This window comes from Oncorhynchus nerka, linkage group LG20 (genome assembly GCF_034236695.1).
Source record: "Oncorhynchus nerka isolate Pitt River linkage group LG20, Oner_Uvic_2.0, whole genome shotgun sequence".
Classification (NCBI taxonomy): Eukaryota; Metazoa; Chordata; class Actinopteri; order Salmoniformes; family Salmonidae; genus Oncorhynchus; species Oncorhynchus nerka.
In genome coordinates, this window is record NC_088415.1 from 97130713 (window position 1) to 97148512 (window position 17800).

The 17800-nt window shown below is 43.6% G+C and overlaps 1 protein-coding gene across 1 annotated transcript in view; it reads right to left on the bottom strand.

Moving 5' to 3' along the window:
• Nucleotides 1-11953: 11953 nt before the first annotated feature.
• LOC115127656 (uncharacterized) overlaps nucleotides 11954-17800 on the bottom strand; it is a 52234-nt gene continuing 46387 nt past the window's right edge. The window contains exons 10-14 of the mRNA XM_065006114.1: nucleotides 16978-17796; nucleotides 15334-15483; nucleotides 15073-15207; nucleotides 13144-14598; nucleotides 11954-13112 (exon numbers count right to left, since the gene is read on the bottom strand). Coding sequence (XP_064862186.1) covers nucleotides 12213-13112; nucleotides 13144-14598; nucleotides 15073-15207; nucleotides 15334-15483; nucleotides 16978-17796 — 3459 coding nt within the window. The 3' untranslated portion in view covers nucleotides 11954-12212. The remainder of the gene's footprint in view (nucleotides 13113-13143; nucleotides 14599-15072; nucleotides 15208-15333; nucleotides 15484-16977; nucleotides 17797-17800) is intronic.

Here is a 17800-nt window from a genome sequence, read left to right on the forward strand (position 1 = left end):
TGTATTGTGGTGTGTTTTGTCTTGGGGTTTTGGTGTGTATGTTAGTGGGATTGTAGCTAGTGGGGTTATCTAGCAAAGTCTATGGCTGTCTGGAGTGGTTCTCAATCAGAGGCAGGTGCTTATCGTTGTCTCTGATTGGGAACCATATTTAGGCAGCCATATTCTTTGAGTTTGTCGTGGGTGATTGTCCTTAGTGTTGTTGTTCCTAGTGCTTTACACAAGTATAGGCTGTTTCGGTTTTCGTTACGTTTGTTGTTTTGTAGTGTTTGTGTTATTTCGTGTTACGTTTGTTTGATTAAACATGGATCGCAATCTACGATACAATTACAAAGCTACGGTTTGGTCCGACTCTCCTTCACCACACCTAGAAAACCGTTACAATTACAAAGCTACGTTTTGGTCCGACTCTCCTTCACCACACCTAGAAAACCGTTACAATTACAAAGCTACGTTTTGGTCCGACTCTCCTTCACCACACCTAGAAAACCGTTACAATTACAAAGCTACGGTTTGGTCCGACTCTCCTTCACCACACCTAGAAAACCGTTACAATTACAAAGCTACGTTTTGGTCCGACTCTCCTTCACCACACCTAGAAAACCGTTACAATTACAAAGCTACGGTTTGGTCCGACTCTCCTTCACCACACCTAGAAAACCGTTACAATTACAAAGCTACGGTTTGGTCCGACTCTCCTTCACCACACCTAGAAAACCGTTACAATTACAAAGCTACGGTTTGGTCCGACTCTCCTTCACCACACCTAGAAAACCGTTACAATTACAAAGCTACGGTTTGGTCCGACTCTCCTTCACCACACCTAGAAAACCGTTACAATTACAAAGCTACGTTTTGGTCCGACTCTCCTTCACCACACCTAGAAAACCGTTACAATTACAAAGCTACGTTTTGGTCCGACTCTCCTTCACCACACCTAGAAAACCGTTACAATTACAAAGCTACGTTTTGGTCCGACTCTCCTTCACCACACCTAGAAAACCGTTACAATTACAAAGCTACGTTTTGGTCCGACTCTCCTTCACCACACCTAGAAAACCGTTACAATTACAAAGCTACGGTTTGGTCCGACTCTCCTTCACCACACCTAGAAAACCGTTACAATTACAAAGCTACGTTTTGGTCCGACTCTCCTTCACCACACCTAGAAAACCGTTACAATTACAAAGCTACGTTTTGGTCCGACTCTCCTTCACCACACCTAGAAAACCGTTACAATTACAAAGCTACGTTTTGGTCCGACTCTCCTTCACCACACCTAGAAAACCGTTACAATTACAAAGCTACGTTTTGGTCCGACTCTCCTTCACCACACCTAGAAAACCGTTACAATTACAAAGCTACGGTTTGGTCCGACTCTCCTTCACCACACCTAGAAAACCGTTACAATTACAAAGCTACGGTTTGGTCCGACTCTCCTTCACCACACCTAGAAAACCGTTACAATTACAAAGCTACGTTTTGGTCCGACTCTCCTTCACCACACCTAGAAAACCGTTACAATTACAAAGCTACGGTTTGGTCCGACTCTCCTTCACCACACCTAGAAAACCGTTACAATTACAAAGCTACGGTTTGGTCCGACTCTCCTTCACCACACCTAGAAAACCGTTACAATTACAAAGCTACGTTTTGGTCCGACTCTCCTTCACCACACCTAGAAAACCGTTACAATTACAAAGCTACGTTTTGGTCCGACTCTCCTTCACCACACCTAGAAAACCGTTACAATTACAAAGCTACGTTTTGGTCCGACTCTCCTTCACCACACCTAGAAAACCGTTACAATTACAAAGCTACGGTTTGGTCCGACTCTCCTTCACCACACCTAGAAAACCGTTACAATTACAAAGCTACGTTTTGGTCCGACTCTCCTTCACCACACCTAGAAAACCGTTACAATTACAAAGCTACGTTTAAGAAAAGAACATGTCTAAAGATGACTTGTCAACATTGTCTGCTCCCGAAACGTTCTCACCGTTAACAATAGCCACACGAGTGAGAGCTAGCTAGCTACCGACCAGAACATTAAGCTAACCAAGACCAATAACACAAACAAATGGTCTTTACAGCTACTAGTAGTGAGTGGAGTAACTAACAGACTATACAACTACTAGTAGTGAGTGGAGTAACTAACAGACTATACAACTACTAGTAGTGAGTGGAGTAACTAACAGACTATACAACTACTAGTAGTGAGTGGAGTTACTAACAGACTACATAACTACTAGTAGTGAGTGGGGTTACTAACAGACTATACAACTACTAGTAGTGAGTGGAGTAACAGACTATACAACTACTAGTAGTGAGTGGATTTACTAACCGACTATACAACTACTAGTAGTGAGTGGAGTAACAGACTATACAACTACTAGTAGTGAGTGGGGTTACTAACAGACTATACAACTACTAGTAGTGAGTGGAGTTACTAACAGACTATACAACTACTAGTAGTGAGTGGAGTTACTAACAGACTATACAACTACTAGTAGTGAGTGGGGTTACTAACAGACTATACAACTACTAGTAGTGAGTGGAGTTACTAACAGACTATACAACTACTAGTAGTGAGTGGGGTTACTAACAGACTATACAACTACTAGTATTGAGTGGAGTTACTAACAGACTATACAACTACTAGTAGTGAGTGGGGTTACTAACAGACTATACAACTACAAGTAGTGAGTGGAGTTACTAACAGACTATACAACTACTAGTAGTGAGTGGAGTTACTAACAGACTATACAACTACTAGTAGTGAGTGGAGTTACTAACAGACTATACAACTACTAGTAGTGAGTGGAGTAACTAACAGACTATACAACTACTAGTAGTGAGTGGAGTAACTAACAGACTATACAACTACTAGTAGTGAGTGGAGTAACTAACAGACTATACAACTACTAGTAGTGAGTGGAGTTACTAACAGACTATACAACTACTAGTAGTGAGTGGAGTTACTAACAGACTATACAACTACTAGTAGTGAGTGGAGTTACTAACAGACTATACTAGTAGTGAGTGGAGTTACTAACAGACTATACCAGTAGTGAGGGGAGTTACTAACAGACTATACAACTACTAGTAGTGAGTGGGGTAACTAACAGACTATACAACTACTAGTAGTGACTGGAGTTACTAACAGACTATACAACTACTAGTAGTGAGTGGAGACTTACTAGTAGTGAGTGGAGTTACTAACAGACTATACAACTACTAGTAGTGAGGGGAGTTACTAACAGACTATACAACTACTAGTAGTGAGGGGAGTTACTAACAGACTATACAACTACTAGTAGTGAGTGGAGTTACTAACAGACTATACAACTACTAGTAGTGAGGGGAGTTACTAACAGACTATACAACTACTAGTAGTGAGTGGAGTTACTAACAGACTATACAACTACTAGTAGTGAGTGGAGTTACTAACAGACTATACTAGTAGTGAGTGGAGTTACTAACAGACTATACAACTACTAGTAGTGAGTGGAGTTACTAACAGACTATACAACTACTAGTAGTGAGGGGAGTTACTAACAGACTATACAACTACTAGTAGTGAGTGGAGTTATTAACAGACTATACAACTACTAGTAGTGAGTGGAGTTACTAACAGACTATACTAGTAGTGAGTGGAGTTACTAACAGACTATACAACTACTAGTAGTGAGGGGAGTTACTAACAGACTATACACCTACTAGTAGTGAGTGGAGTTACTAACAGACTATACAACTACTAGTAGTGAGGGAGTTAACAGACTACAACTACAGACTATACAACTACTAGTAGTGAGTGGAGTTACTAACAGACTATACAACTACTAGTAGTGAGGGGAGTTACTAACAGACTATACACCTACTAGTAGTGAGTGGAGTTACTAACAGACTATACACCTACTAGTAGTGAGGGGAGTTACTAACAGACTATACAACTACTAGTAGTGAGTGGAGTTACTAACAGACTATACAACTACTAGTAGTGAGTGGAGTTACTAACAGACTATACAACTACTAGTAGTGAGTGGAGTTACTAACAGACTATACAACTACTAGTAGTGAGTGGAGTTACTAACAGACTATACAACTACTAGTAGTGAGAGGGAGTTACTAACAGACTATACAACTACTAGTAGTGAGTTACTAACAGACTATACAACTACTAGTTATTAACAGACTATACAACTACTAGTAGTGAGTGGAGTTACTAACAGACTACTACTAGTAGTGACTATACAACTACTAGTAGTGGAGTTACTAACAGACTATACAACTACTAGTAGTGAGTGGAGTTACTAACAGACTATACAACTACTAGTAGTGAGTGGAGTTACTAACAGACTATACAACTACTAGTAGTGAGGGGAGTTACTAACAGACTATACACCTACTAGTAGTGAGTGGAGTTACTAACAGACTATACAACTACTAGTAGTGAGGGGAGTTACTAACAGACTATACAACTACTAGTAGTGAGGGAGTTACTAACAGACTATACAACTACTAGTAGTGAGGGGAGTTACTAACAGACTATACAACTACTAGTAGTGAGTGGAGTTACTAACAGACTATACAACTACTAGTAGTGAGTGGGGTTACTAACAGACTATACAACTACTAGTAGTGAGTGGAGTTACTAACAGACTATACAACTACTAGTAGTGAGTGGAGTTACTAACAGACTATACTAAATGAGTTGAATGTCACCTGTGATTAAATGCTTTCCACACATAGCTATGTGTAGTCTACTTGGACACAGGGTTTCCATAATTTCCCCCACATATATCCTGAATACAGCTTTTCTTTTAGGCTCTATTTCACTAGGTGGGAGCATTGTGAACCACAGGTAGGGATTTTTGACCTGGTTACATGTACATCGAACAACAACGCAGCTTTTCGGGCATGTTTTGTGATTTCTGTTTATCAAAAAAACGACAACTAAATTGTCTCTTTTACAATGGGGATCAATGGGAAAGAATATTTGTTTCCCCCAATTTGTGGGCCAATGGTTGAGGGGAATTCCTTCTCATGACATGAATACCTCTGAGTTTAGGGTGTCACACACAGCTGTCTGTTTCCTAGGTAACGACCCATATGACATCAGTAGATGATTCTCTGGTTCTCTGGTACAGGAGTTCACACACAGCTGTCTGTTTCCTAGGTAACGACCGATATGACATCAGTAGATGGTTCTCTGGTTCTCTAGTACAGGAGTTCACACACAGCTGTCTGTTTCCTAGGTAACGACCGATATGACATCAGTAGATGGTTCTCTGGTTCTCTAGTACAGGAGTTCACACACAGCTGTCTGTTTCCTAGGTAACGACCGATATGACATCAGTAGATGATTCTCTGGTACAGGAGTTCACACATAACACAGCTATTATTCGAGTTGACAGTTTATCATAGAGGAATCATTTAATAATGTACATTCCACATCCTCACAACAAAAACAACAAGAACATGTACAAGACACATTGATAACAGGAGCTGCCTTTGACAGTATTCGTTATGTACAGTTTTCTTCACCATTTACCTAGTTGTTAGTTTGTAATCAACAATGTCTTTAGAAGAACATGATGTAGAGTGTTATACATGTAAACATGATCTGTACGGTGAGATCGGTACAGTATTTACAAATCTTTACTGTGTATCATACAGAGAGAAGCCGGATCAACATGTACCGCAAACAGTACAACAACAGATGATCACAGATCTTCAACCAATGATCAATAAATCAATTGCTCAAATATCTGAGTACTCCTGATTAATTACATTTCGTTCCTGATTTGCTATTGCTGACATATTATAATCTGGATATGTGTGGTGACATTGTGGTGACATTGTGGTGACATTGTGGTGACATTGTGGTGACATTGTGGTGACATTGTGGTATTCAACAGCTATTTGTTATAAAAAATACATTTGCTGCTTAGAGTTCCATCACTCATGAAATTATGATAATAATCTGCACGTGAGAGACGCAACTCTCAGTGTAGCCTAGTGGTTAGAGAAACAACACTCACAGTGTAGCCTAGTGGTTAGAGAAACAACACTCACAGTGTGGCCTAGTGGTTAGAGAAACAACACTCACAGTGTAGCCTAGTGGTTAGAGAAACAACACTCACAGTGTGGCCTAGTGGTTAGAGAAACAACACTCACAGTGTAGCCTAGTGGTTAGAGAAACAACACTCACAGTGTGGCCTAGTGGTTAGAGAAACAACACTCACAGTGTGGCCTAGTGGTTAGAGAAACAACACTCACAGTGTAGCCTAGTGGTTAGAGAAACAACACTCACAGTGTAGCCTAGTGGTTAGAGAAACAACACTCACAGTGTGGCCTAGTGGTTAGAGAAACAACACTCACAGTGTAGCCTAGTGGTTAGAGAAACAACACTCACAGTGTAGCCTAGTGGTTAGAGAAAATAACTCTCTCAGTGTAGCCTAGTGGTTAGAGAAAATAACTCTCTCAGTGTAGCCTAGTGGTTAGAGAAAATAACTCTCTCAGTGTAGCCTAGTGGTTAGAGAAAATAACTCTCTCAGTGTAGCCTAGTGGTTAGAGAAAATAACTCTCTCAGTGTAGCCTAGTGGTTAGAGAAAATAACTCTCTCAGTGTAGCCTAGTGGTTAGAGAAACAACTCTCTCAGTGTAGCCTAGTGGTTAGAGAAACAACTCTCTCAGTGTAGTCTAGTGGTTAGGGAAACAACTCTCTCAGTGTAGCCTAGTGGTTAGAGAAAATAACTCTCTCAGTGTAGCCTAGTGGTTAGAGAAACAACACTCACAGTGTAGCCTAGTGGTTAGAGAAAATAACTCTCTCAGTGTAGTCTAGTGGTTAGAGAAACAACTATCTCTTCAACACATCAAACATAGGAGATTTACAGTAGAACAACAAACATAAACAACTCTCAGTGTAGTCTAGTGATTAGAGAAACAACACTCAGTGTAGCCTAGTGGTTAGAGAAACAACACTCAGTGTAGCCTAGTGGTTAGAGAAACAACACTCAGTGTAGCCTAGTGGTTAGAGAAACAACACTCAGTGTAGTCTAGTGGTTAGAGAAACAACACTCAGTGTAGCCTAGTGGTTAGAGAAACAACTCTCTCAGTGTAGTCTAGTGGTTAGAGAAACAACTCTCTCAGTGTAGTCTAGTGGTTAGAGAAACAACTCTCTCAGTGTAGTCTAGTGGTTAGAGTGTAGAGCGAAACAACTCTCTCAGTGTAGCCTAGTGGTTAGAGAACAACTCTCTCAGTGTAGTCTAGTGGTTAGAGCGTAAAGCGAAACAACTCTCTCAGTGTAGCCTAGTGGTTAGAGCGTAAAGTGAAACAACTCTCTCAGTGTAGCCTAGTGGTTAGAGCGTAAAGCGAAACAACTCTCTCAGTGTAGCCTAGTGGTTAGAGAAACAACTCTCTCAGTGTAGCCTAGTGGTTAGAGAAACAACTCTCTCAGGTAGTCTAGTGGTTAGAGCGTAAAGCGAAACAACTCTCTCAGTGTAGCCTAGTGGTTAGAGAAACAACTCTCTCAGCTTAGTCTAGTGGTTAGAGCGTAGAGCGAAACAACTCTCTCTTCAACACATCTCAAACATAGAAGAAGATTTACAACATGACAACAAACAAAACAGAAACTTCTATCTAAACTATAACCAAACATATGTAAAATAAAGATCTGATGATTAAAATTATAAGCTAAAAGCTGTTGTTGAATGTTGAGGCTCCGTTTCCCAGACTCCAGTCTATTCCTGGAATAAAATGGTAGATTTTCCATTGAGCTGCAAGCTGATTAATCCAGGAGATGTTTTACAGTAATCTGGGACAGAACCAATAGTATTATAGTCTGGGACAGAACCAATAGTATTATAGTATCGGACAGGGACAGAACCAGTAGTATTATAGGATCGGACAGTACAGACAGAACCAATAGTATTATAGTCTGGGACAGAACCAATAGTATTATAGTCTGGGACAGAACCAATAGTATTGTAGTCTGGGACAGAACCAATAGTATTATAGTATAGGACAGCACCAATAGTATTATAGTATAGGACAGAACCAATAGTATTATAGTATAGGACAGAACCAATAGTTTTATAGTATAGGACAAAACCAATAGTTTTATAGTATAGGACAGGGACAGACAGTACCAATAGTATTGTAGTATAGGACAGTACAGACAGTACCAATAGTATTATAGTATAGGACAGGGCCAGACAGTACCAATAGTATTATAGTATAGGACAGTACAGACAGAACCAATAGTATTATAGTATAGGACAGTACAGACAGAACCAATAGTATTGTAGTATAGGACAGTACAGACAGTACCAATAGTATTGTAGTATAGGACAGTACAGACAGTACCAATAGTATTATAGTATAGGACAGGGACAGACAGTACCAATAGTATTATAGTATAGGACAGTACAGACAGTACCAATAGTATTATAGTATAGGACAGGGACAGACAGTACCAATAGTATTATAGTATAGGACAGTACAGACAGTACCAATAGTATTATAGTATAGGACAGTACAGACAGTACCAATAGTATTATAGTATAGGACAGGGACAGACAGTACCAATAGTATTATAGTATAGGACAGTACAGACAGTACCAATAGTATTGTAGTATGATACCATACATGGGACAGGTATGTGTTGTAGTCATTATTATTAACACAGGTCTGTGTTGCATATGGTATGGGATAGGTCTGTGTTGTATATGGTATGGGACAGGTCTGTGGTATGGGACAGGTCTGTGTTGTAGTCATTATGGTATGGGACAGGTCTGTGTTGTATATGGTATGGGATAGGTCTGTGTTGTATATTGTATGGGACAGGTCTGTGGTATGGGACAGGTATGTGTTGTAGTCATTATGGTATGGGACAGGTCTGTGTTGTACATGGTATGGGACAGGTATGAGTTGTACATGGTATGGGACAGGACTGTGTTGTACATGGTATGGGACAGATCTGTGTTGTAGTCATTATGGTATGGGACAGGTCTGTGTTGTACATGGTATGGGACAGGTATGAGTTGTACATGGTATGGGACAGGTCTGTGTTGTATATGGTATGGACAGGTCTGTATTGTTGTCATTATGGTATGGGACAGGTCTGTATTGGTGTCATTATGGTATGGGACAGGTCTGTGTTGTACATGGTATGGGACAGGTATGTGTTGTACATGGTATGGGACAGGTATGTGTTGTACATGGTATGGGACAGGTCTGTGTTGTACATGGTATGGGACAGGTCTGTGCTGTATATGGTATGGGACAGGTCTGTATTGTTGTCATTATGGTATGGGACAGGTCTATATTGTTGTCATTATGGTATGGGACAGGTCTTTACTTTACATGTTATGGACAGGTTTGTGTTGTACATGGTATGGGACAGGTCTGTGTTGTATATGGTATGGACAGGTCTGTATTGTTGTCATTATGGTATGGGACAGGTCTGTGTTGTACATGGTATGGGACAGGTATGTGTTGTACATGGTATGGGACAGGTCTGTGTTGTACATGGTATGGGACAGGTCTGTGTTGTACATGGTATGGACAGGTTTGTATTGTTGTCATTATGGTATGGGACAGGTCTGTGTTGTACATGGTATGGGACAGGTATGTGTTGTATATGGTATGGACAGGTTTGTATTGTTGTCATTATGGTATGGGACAGGTCTGTGTTGTACATGGTATGGGACAGGTATGTGTTGTATATGGTATGGACAGGTTTGTATTGTTGTCATTATGGTATGGGACAGGTCTGTGTTGTATATGGTATGGGACAGGTATGTGTTGTAGTCATTATGGCATTGGACAGGTCTGTTTGTATATGGTATGGGACAGGTCTGTGGTGTACATGGTATGGGACAGGTATGTGTTGTATATGGTATGGACAGGTCTGTATTGTTGTCATTGTGGTATGGGACAGGTCTGTATTGTTGTCATTATGGTATGGGACAGATCTGTGTTGTACATGGTATGGGACAGGTCTTTATTTTATATGTTATGGACAGGTTTGTGTTGTACATGGTATGGGACAGGTCTGTGTTGTACATGGTATGGGACAGGTCTGTGTTGTACATGGTATGGGACAGGTCTGTGTTGTACATGGTATGGGACAGGTCTGTGTTGTAGTCATTATGGTATGGGACATGTTTGTGTTATATATGGTATGGGACAGGTCTTTATTTTATATGTTATGGACAGGTCTGTGTTGTACATGGTATGGGACAGGTCTGTGGTGTACATGGTATGGGACAGGTATGTGTTGTATATGGTATGGACAGGTTTGTATTGTTGTCATTATGGTATGGGACAGGTCTGTGTTGTACATGGTATGGGACAGGTATGTGTTGTATATGGTATGGACAGGTTTGTATTGTTGTCATTATGGTATGGGACAGGTCTGTGTTGTATATGGTATGGGACAGGTATGTGTTGTAGTCATTATGGCATTGGACAGGTCTGTTTGTATATGGTATGGGACAGGTCTGTGGTGTACATGGTATGGGACAGGTATGTGTTGTATATGGTATGGACAGGTCTGTATTGTTGTCATTGTGGTATGGGACAGGTCTGTATTGTTGTCATTATGGTATGGGACAGGTCTGTGTTGTACATGGTATGGGACAGGTCTTTATTTTATATGTTATGGACAGGTTTGTGTTGTACATGGTATGGGACAGGTCTGTGTTGTACATGGTATGGGACAGGTATGTGTTGTACATGGTATGGGACAGGTCTGTGTTGTACATGGTATGGGACAGGTCTGTGTTGTAGTCATTATGGTATGGGACATGTTTGTGTTATATATGGTATGGGACAGGTCTTTATTTTATATGTTATGGACAGGTCTGTGTTGTACATGGTATGGGACAGGTCTTTATTTTATATGTTATGGACAGGTCTGTGTTGTACATGGTATGGGACAGGTATGTGTTGTATATGGTATGGGACAGGTCTGTGTTGTATATGGTATGGACAGGTTTGTATTGTTGTCATTATGGTATGGGACAGGTCTGTGTTGTATATGGTATGCGACAGGTCTGTGTTGTAGTCATTATGGCATGGGACAGGTCTGTTTGTATATGGTATGGGACAGGTCTGTGTTGTAGTCATTATGGTATGGGACAGGTCTGTTTGTATATGGTATGGGACAGGTCTGTGTTGTAGTCATTATGGTATGGGACAGGTCTGTTTGTATATGGTTTTGGACAAGTCTGTGCTGTAGTCATTATGGTATGGGACAGGTCTGTTTGTATATGGTATGGGACATGTCTGTGTTGTAGTCATTATGGTATGGGACAGGTCTGTTTGTAGTCGTTATGGTATGGGACAGGTCTGTGTTGTAGTCATTATGGTATGGGACAGGTCTGTTTGTATATGGTTTTGGACAAGTCTGTGCTGTATATCGTATGGAAAAAGTACGTATCTTATATGATATGGGACATGGCTTTATAGTATTCATTATGGTGTGCGACATGTGTGTCTTGTATATGGTATGGGACAGGTCTGTATTGTAGTCATTATGGTATGGGACAGGTATTTGGTGTTTATGGTATGGGACAGATCTGTTTATGGTATGGGACAGATCTGTTTACGGTATGGGACAGATCTGTTTACGGTATGGGACAGATCTGTTTATGGTATGGGACAGATCTGTTTACGGTATGGGACAGATCTGTTTACGGTATGGGACAGATCTGTTTATGGTATGGGACAGATCTGTTTACGGTATGGGACAGATCTGTATTGTAGTCATTATGGTATGGGACAGGTCTGTGTTGTACATGGTATGGGACAGGTCTGTGTTGTACATGGTATGGGACAGGTCTGTGTTGTACATGGTATGGGACAGGTCTGTGTTGTACATGGTATGGGACAGGTCTGTGTTGTACATGGTATGGGACAGGTCTGTGTTGTATATGGTATGGGACAGGTCTTTGTTGTACATGGTATGGGACAGGTCTTTGTTGAATATGGTATGGGACAGGTCTGTGTTGTATATGGTATGGGACAGGTCTTTGTTGTACATGGTATGGGACAGGTCTTTGTTGAATATGGTATGGGACAGATCTGTGTTGTACATGGTATGGGACAGATCTGTGTTGTATATCGTATGGGACAGGTCTTTGTTGTACATGGTATGGGACAGATCTGTGTTGTATATCGTATGGGACAGGTCTGTCAAAACAGTTATTATAGTATAGGACAATACGGTCCACAGCGTAGAGACTCTAGACTGCTCTGTACCTGCAGAGCCCTGCTCCGTCCAGACATACCTACTGCAGTCCTGGAGCTTGGCTCTACAGCAGCCTCTGACCCACCCAGCTCCGCCTCCGGATGCACCCTGCCGTCCCGCATCTTGAACTCCACCGAGGCGAATGACGACATGCTGCCGTTTTTCCTCGCCCAGGTCCGGGATGTGTCCACAGCTGTCTCCCTCTTAGACCTGCCCTGCAACCCCTGATCCTTGCCCTCTGACCTCTCCCTGGCCCCGTTCCCGTTGAGACTGAGATTGTCAAGGAAGGGGTCTGAGTCGCTGCTGTGGGACATGTTATAATAGGTGCACTTAGGGGTCGGAGGTCGGGCCAGCTCCTCTAGCTCGGAGGAGGAGAGGACAGACAGGGGGTTGAGGTGGTGGTGATGGTGGAGGGAGGTGGAGAGGTGGTCGTAGGCTGGAGCCTCCTCACTGAGGGTTGTATCCACGGACGTGTTGTCAAGGTTACCGTACATCCCCATGGGAACCGGGGGAGACTTCCTGATTAGGTGATTCTCCTTAAGAAGCCAGCGCCCTTGGTCAATCAGAACCCCCTCACTAGAGTCAGGGAGGCTCTTAGAGTCTGCTGCGCTCTGCCACGCTCCTCCCACTTCAGGAGAGTCTTCCTCCTTAAATAGCCAACGTCCCTGATCGATCATCCTGACCAGCTCTGGTCCTGGTTCTGTCTTCACTGAGCTGGACCCGCTGACGTACGACAGGCTCTCCCCACAGACTTTAGCCCCAGAGTGACAAGACTCAAAGCTCCCTGTGGGCCTCTTCCCTTCAAGACTCTCAGGGCTCCTTAACTGATCTACTTTCATTTCTGACGAGGGTTTAGAGGCCCAGAGCTCCAGAGAGGTAGTACCTGGCTTTACTCTGCTTGTCACTAGTCTGTCTGATACGTCGAAAGCCAGGCGAGTGTCTCCCTGCCTCTTCCTTGTCTTCGTCTCCGCTCTCCGTTGACATGTCCACTGACCCCTGGGTCTTGTACCCTCCACTGCTGGATGTGTCAGGTCTGTAGTCAGACAGGTCAGAGGTGTTGGGGCTGGGCAGTCTCTTCAGGCCGTACTGGCTGTCGACACACCCGTTAAATATAACCATCTGCTTGGTATGGACGACCCTGGTTGCCCCCTCCGGTTCGATCCGCAGGTTACCCTTAGGGTCGTAGGTGAACATCAGGGAGGAGGACTTCAGAGCAGTGTTGACAAAGTCTAGAAGCTCCTGAGATATCTCAACAGGATGGGAGCAGTCTTTACCTCTGACCTCTTCTTCCTCATCCTCATCTTCCTCTCCTTCGTCAGTCTTTAGTTCGTTGGAGGTGTCTAGACCCTGATCTTTGACACCACAGAGGTACATGGCTCTAGAGGAGGAGTTGTTGGACACTACGTCACCCTCCTCGTGTTCTGAGACTTTACAATCTACCTCAGATTGATCTGACTTTACAGACTGCCTTGAAGTCATTGACTTTTCTGAATTTACGGATTTCATTGATTTCTCAGACATTACAGATTTCTCGGACTTTACTGAATTATCTGACTTTAAAGACTGCCTTGAAGTCATTGACTTTTCTGAATTTACGGATTTCATTGATTTCTCAGACATTACAGATTTCTCGGACTTTACTGAATTATCTGACTTTAAAGACTGCCTTGAAGTCATTGACTTTTCTGAATTTACGGATTTCATTGATTTCTCAGACATTACAGATTTCTCGGACTTTGCTGAATTATCTGACTTTAAAGACTGCCTTGACTTCCTTGACATTGATAGTTCAGTCCCAACCTCTGCTGCCTCCTCTTCCTCCACCTGCTCCCCCTCATCATAATTCTGCTCTTCACAGCTGCCCTGGTCCTCCTCCTTCTCCTCTCCCTCCTCTTCTAAACCTCGTTCTTCTATATTACAGACTTCATCTAACATCCTGCCACTGGAACAGACTTTGTTATCTGAGGATGGATGACTATCAACACTCCTGCCCTCTTCAAAGTCTGATTCAGATCTCTTGTCCTCACTCTCCACCACTTCTTCCTTCTCCTCTTCCCCCACCTCTTCTCTCTCCTCCTCATCTTCTTCACATTCTCCCTCCTCTTCCTTTTCTGCTAACTCCTTCCTCTGCATCTCAACTTCCTCACCCTCCTCCTCCTCTGTCTCCTCCTGCTCATCTCCTTCCTCCCTTTCCTCCTCCCCCTCATAATCTCCCTCCATATCCTTAACCTCCTCCTCAACCAACTCCTCGTATTTCTCCTCCTCTTCCTCATTATCTCCCTTCTCTCCATTCTGTGCCTTTTCACCCTCCTCCTCTTCTTTCTCATCCTCCTCCACCTCCTCCTCCTCCACCTTAACTACCCCCTCCCCCTCCGCCTCCTCCTCTTCTTTCTCATCCTCCTCATCCTCCTCCACCCTACCCCCTCCCCTCCGCCTCCTCCTCTTCTTTCTCATCCTCCTCCACCTCCTCCTCATCCACCTCTTCTTTCTCATCCTCCTCCCCCCTCCACCTTAACTCCCCCTCCACCTCCACCTCATCCACCTCTTCTTTCTCATCCTCCACCTCCTCATCTTCCTCATCCACCTCTTCTTTCTCATCCTCCACCTCCTCCTCCTCCACCTCGTCTTTCTCATCCTCCACCTCCTCCTCATCCACCTCTTCTTTCTCATCCTCCACCTCCTCATCTTCCTCCTCCACCTCTTCTTTCTCCTCCTCCACCTCCTCCACCTCTTCTTTCTCATCCTCCACCTCCTCCACCTCTTCTTTCTCATCATCCACCTCCTCCTCCTCCTCCACCTCTTCTTCTCATCCTCCACCTCCTCCTCCTCCTCCACCTCTTCTTTCTCATCCTCCACCTCCACATCTTCTTTCTCATCCTCCACCTCCACATCTTCCTCCTCCACCTCTTCTTTCTCATCCTCCACCTCCACATCTTTCTCCTCCACCTCTTCTTTCTCATCCTCCACCTCCTCCTCCTCCTCCTCCACCTCTTCTTTCTCATCCTCCACCTCCTCCTCTTCTTTCTCATCCTCCATCTCCACATCTTCCTCCTCCACCTCTTCTTTCTCATCCTCCACCTCCTCCTCCTCCTCCACCTCTTCTTTCTCATCCTCCACCTCCTCCTCCTCCTCCACCTCTTCTTTCTCATCCTCAACCTCCACATCTTCCTCCTCCACCTCTTCTTTCTCATCCTCCACCTCAGCATCATATCCTTCCTCCACCTCTTTCTCATGAACAGAACCAGCTGGACTAGATACTTCAGAAGCTGACTGAGCTGACTGTACTGACTTCAATGACTGAGCTGACTGTACTGACTTCAATGACTGAGCTGACTGTACTGACTTCAATGACTGAGCTGACTGTACTGACTTCAATGACTGTACTGACTTCAATGACTGAGCTGACTGTACTGACTTCAATGACTGTACTGACTTCAATGACTGAGCTGACTGTACTGACTTCAATGACTTTACTGACTTCAATGACTGAGCTGACTGTACTGACTTCAATGACTGTACTGACTTCAATGACTGAGCTGACTGTACTGACTTCATTGAAACTGATACTTCAGACTCTACGTCTGCTGGTGATTTCAGTGACTGTACTGACTTTACTGTTGTAATTGAATTCTCTGACTGTACTGATTTCAATGACTGAATAGACTTCATTGACAGCATTGACATTGACTTTGATTTCCTCATGCCTGATTCTATTAATGAACTAACATCTTGGGATGTCTTTACTGATTTCAATGACTGTACTGACTTCAATGACTGTACCGACTTCAATGACTGTACTGACTTCAATGACTGTACTGACTTCAATGACTGTACCGACTTCAATGACTGTACTGACTTCAATGACTGAGCTGACTGTACCGACTTCAATGACTGTACCGACTTCAATGACTGTACTGACTTCAATGACTGAGCTGACTGTACTGACTTCAATGACTGAGCTGACTGTACCGACTTCAATGACTGAGCTGACTGTACTGACTTCAATGACTGAGCTGACTGTACCGACTTCAATGACTGAGCTGACTGTACCGACTTCAATGACTGAGCTGACTGTACTGACTTCAATGACTGAGCTGACTGTACTGACTTCAATGACTGAGCTGACTGTACCGACTTCAATGACTGTACCGACTTCAATGACTGTACTGACTTCAATGACTGTACTGACTTCAATGACTGTACTGACTTCAATGACTGTACTGAAAGTAATGACTTCATTGACTCTCTCTCTTTTGACTCCATCCTGTCAGGGTCTGATATTCCACCAATATCAGGCTCTGACTTCACTGACATTTCTGAGTTAATTGACTGCATTGACTGTACTGACTTTGCTGATTTCAATGACGTCACTGACTTCAATGACTGTACTGACTTCAATGACTGCATTGACTTGGACTTCACTGACTCTCTTTCTGCTTCAGGCTCAATTAGTAAACCATCATCCGTCTCTAATGACTTCAGTGACTGTAATGACTTTACTGACCTCAGTGACTGTACTGATAGCAATGACTTCATTGACTGAATTGACTTGGTTTCTGTTGACTCCCTCTTGCCAGGATCTGAAAGTATATCAACACCCGACTGTAGTGTTGGTTCTGACTTCACTGAAGTAATTGACTTTACTGACATCAACTTTGATTCCCTGATGCCTGATTCTATGGCTTTATTAACATCTTGTGTCTGATCTGCAGCAGTGCTGACCTCCTCAGAGTGAATGGCTGTTGCTTCTGTTTGTGGGAAGTCTCTTCTCTCTCTAGCATCCAAACCCTCCCCCTCCTCCTCCTGCACCTCCTCCTCCTGTTCCTCCTCCTTCTGCTCCTCCTCATCTTCCTCTCCCTCCTGCTTCCCCTCCTCCTCCTCTTCAGCTGAAGGTCTGCGTTGAGAAGCTTCAGACCCAGGCCAGTTATCAGGTATCTTCTTCACATCTTCCTCAAACACCTCTAATTCCTCAATCTCATCACACTCTACTTTGTCTACCTCAGTGTCAACTGCATAAGACATATCACTGACGCTGCCCCCTAACATTGGAGACCTCATGGCGTATTGCACTGTTCTCTCTCCCTCCACCAACGACGACACCTCATCCCTGAGTTCCTGGGGCATGTTAAGTTCCTCCATGAGCTCCTCGATACCCAACCGTCCTCCGTTCTCGTCACCCGCCTCAGACTCCACATCCAGGGCGAACTCCTGGTTGGTGCTCGGAGACAGAGGAGGACTTTCCCTGTCTCCCATTTCACTGCTCCTTTCCTGGAAGTCTCTCCAGCTGTCCTTCAGCTGATCAGAGGTCTGGCTCTGCAGGCTGGCCAGGCTGGCTCTCTGCTGTTCCTCGTCCTCCATGGTGGAGATCTTCTGGAGCGACTGCATCACCAGGAGGGCCTCCGACCCGCTGTTAGAGTTCCCTCTACAAAACTCTCCTCCTCCTCCTCCTTTTCCCAGGGCTGACGACAGGGTGTCCTTCAGGGTGGACACCGACAGGAAGGACATCAGCGCCTTGGAGGACGAGCCGAACACCGATGACACCTGG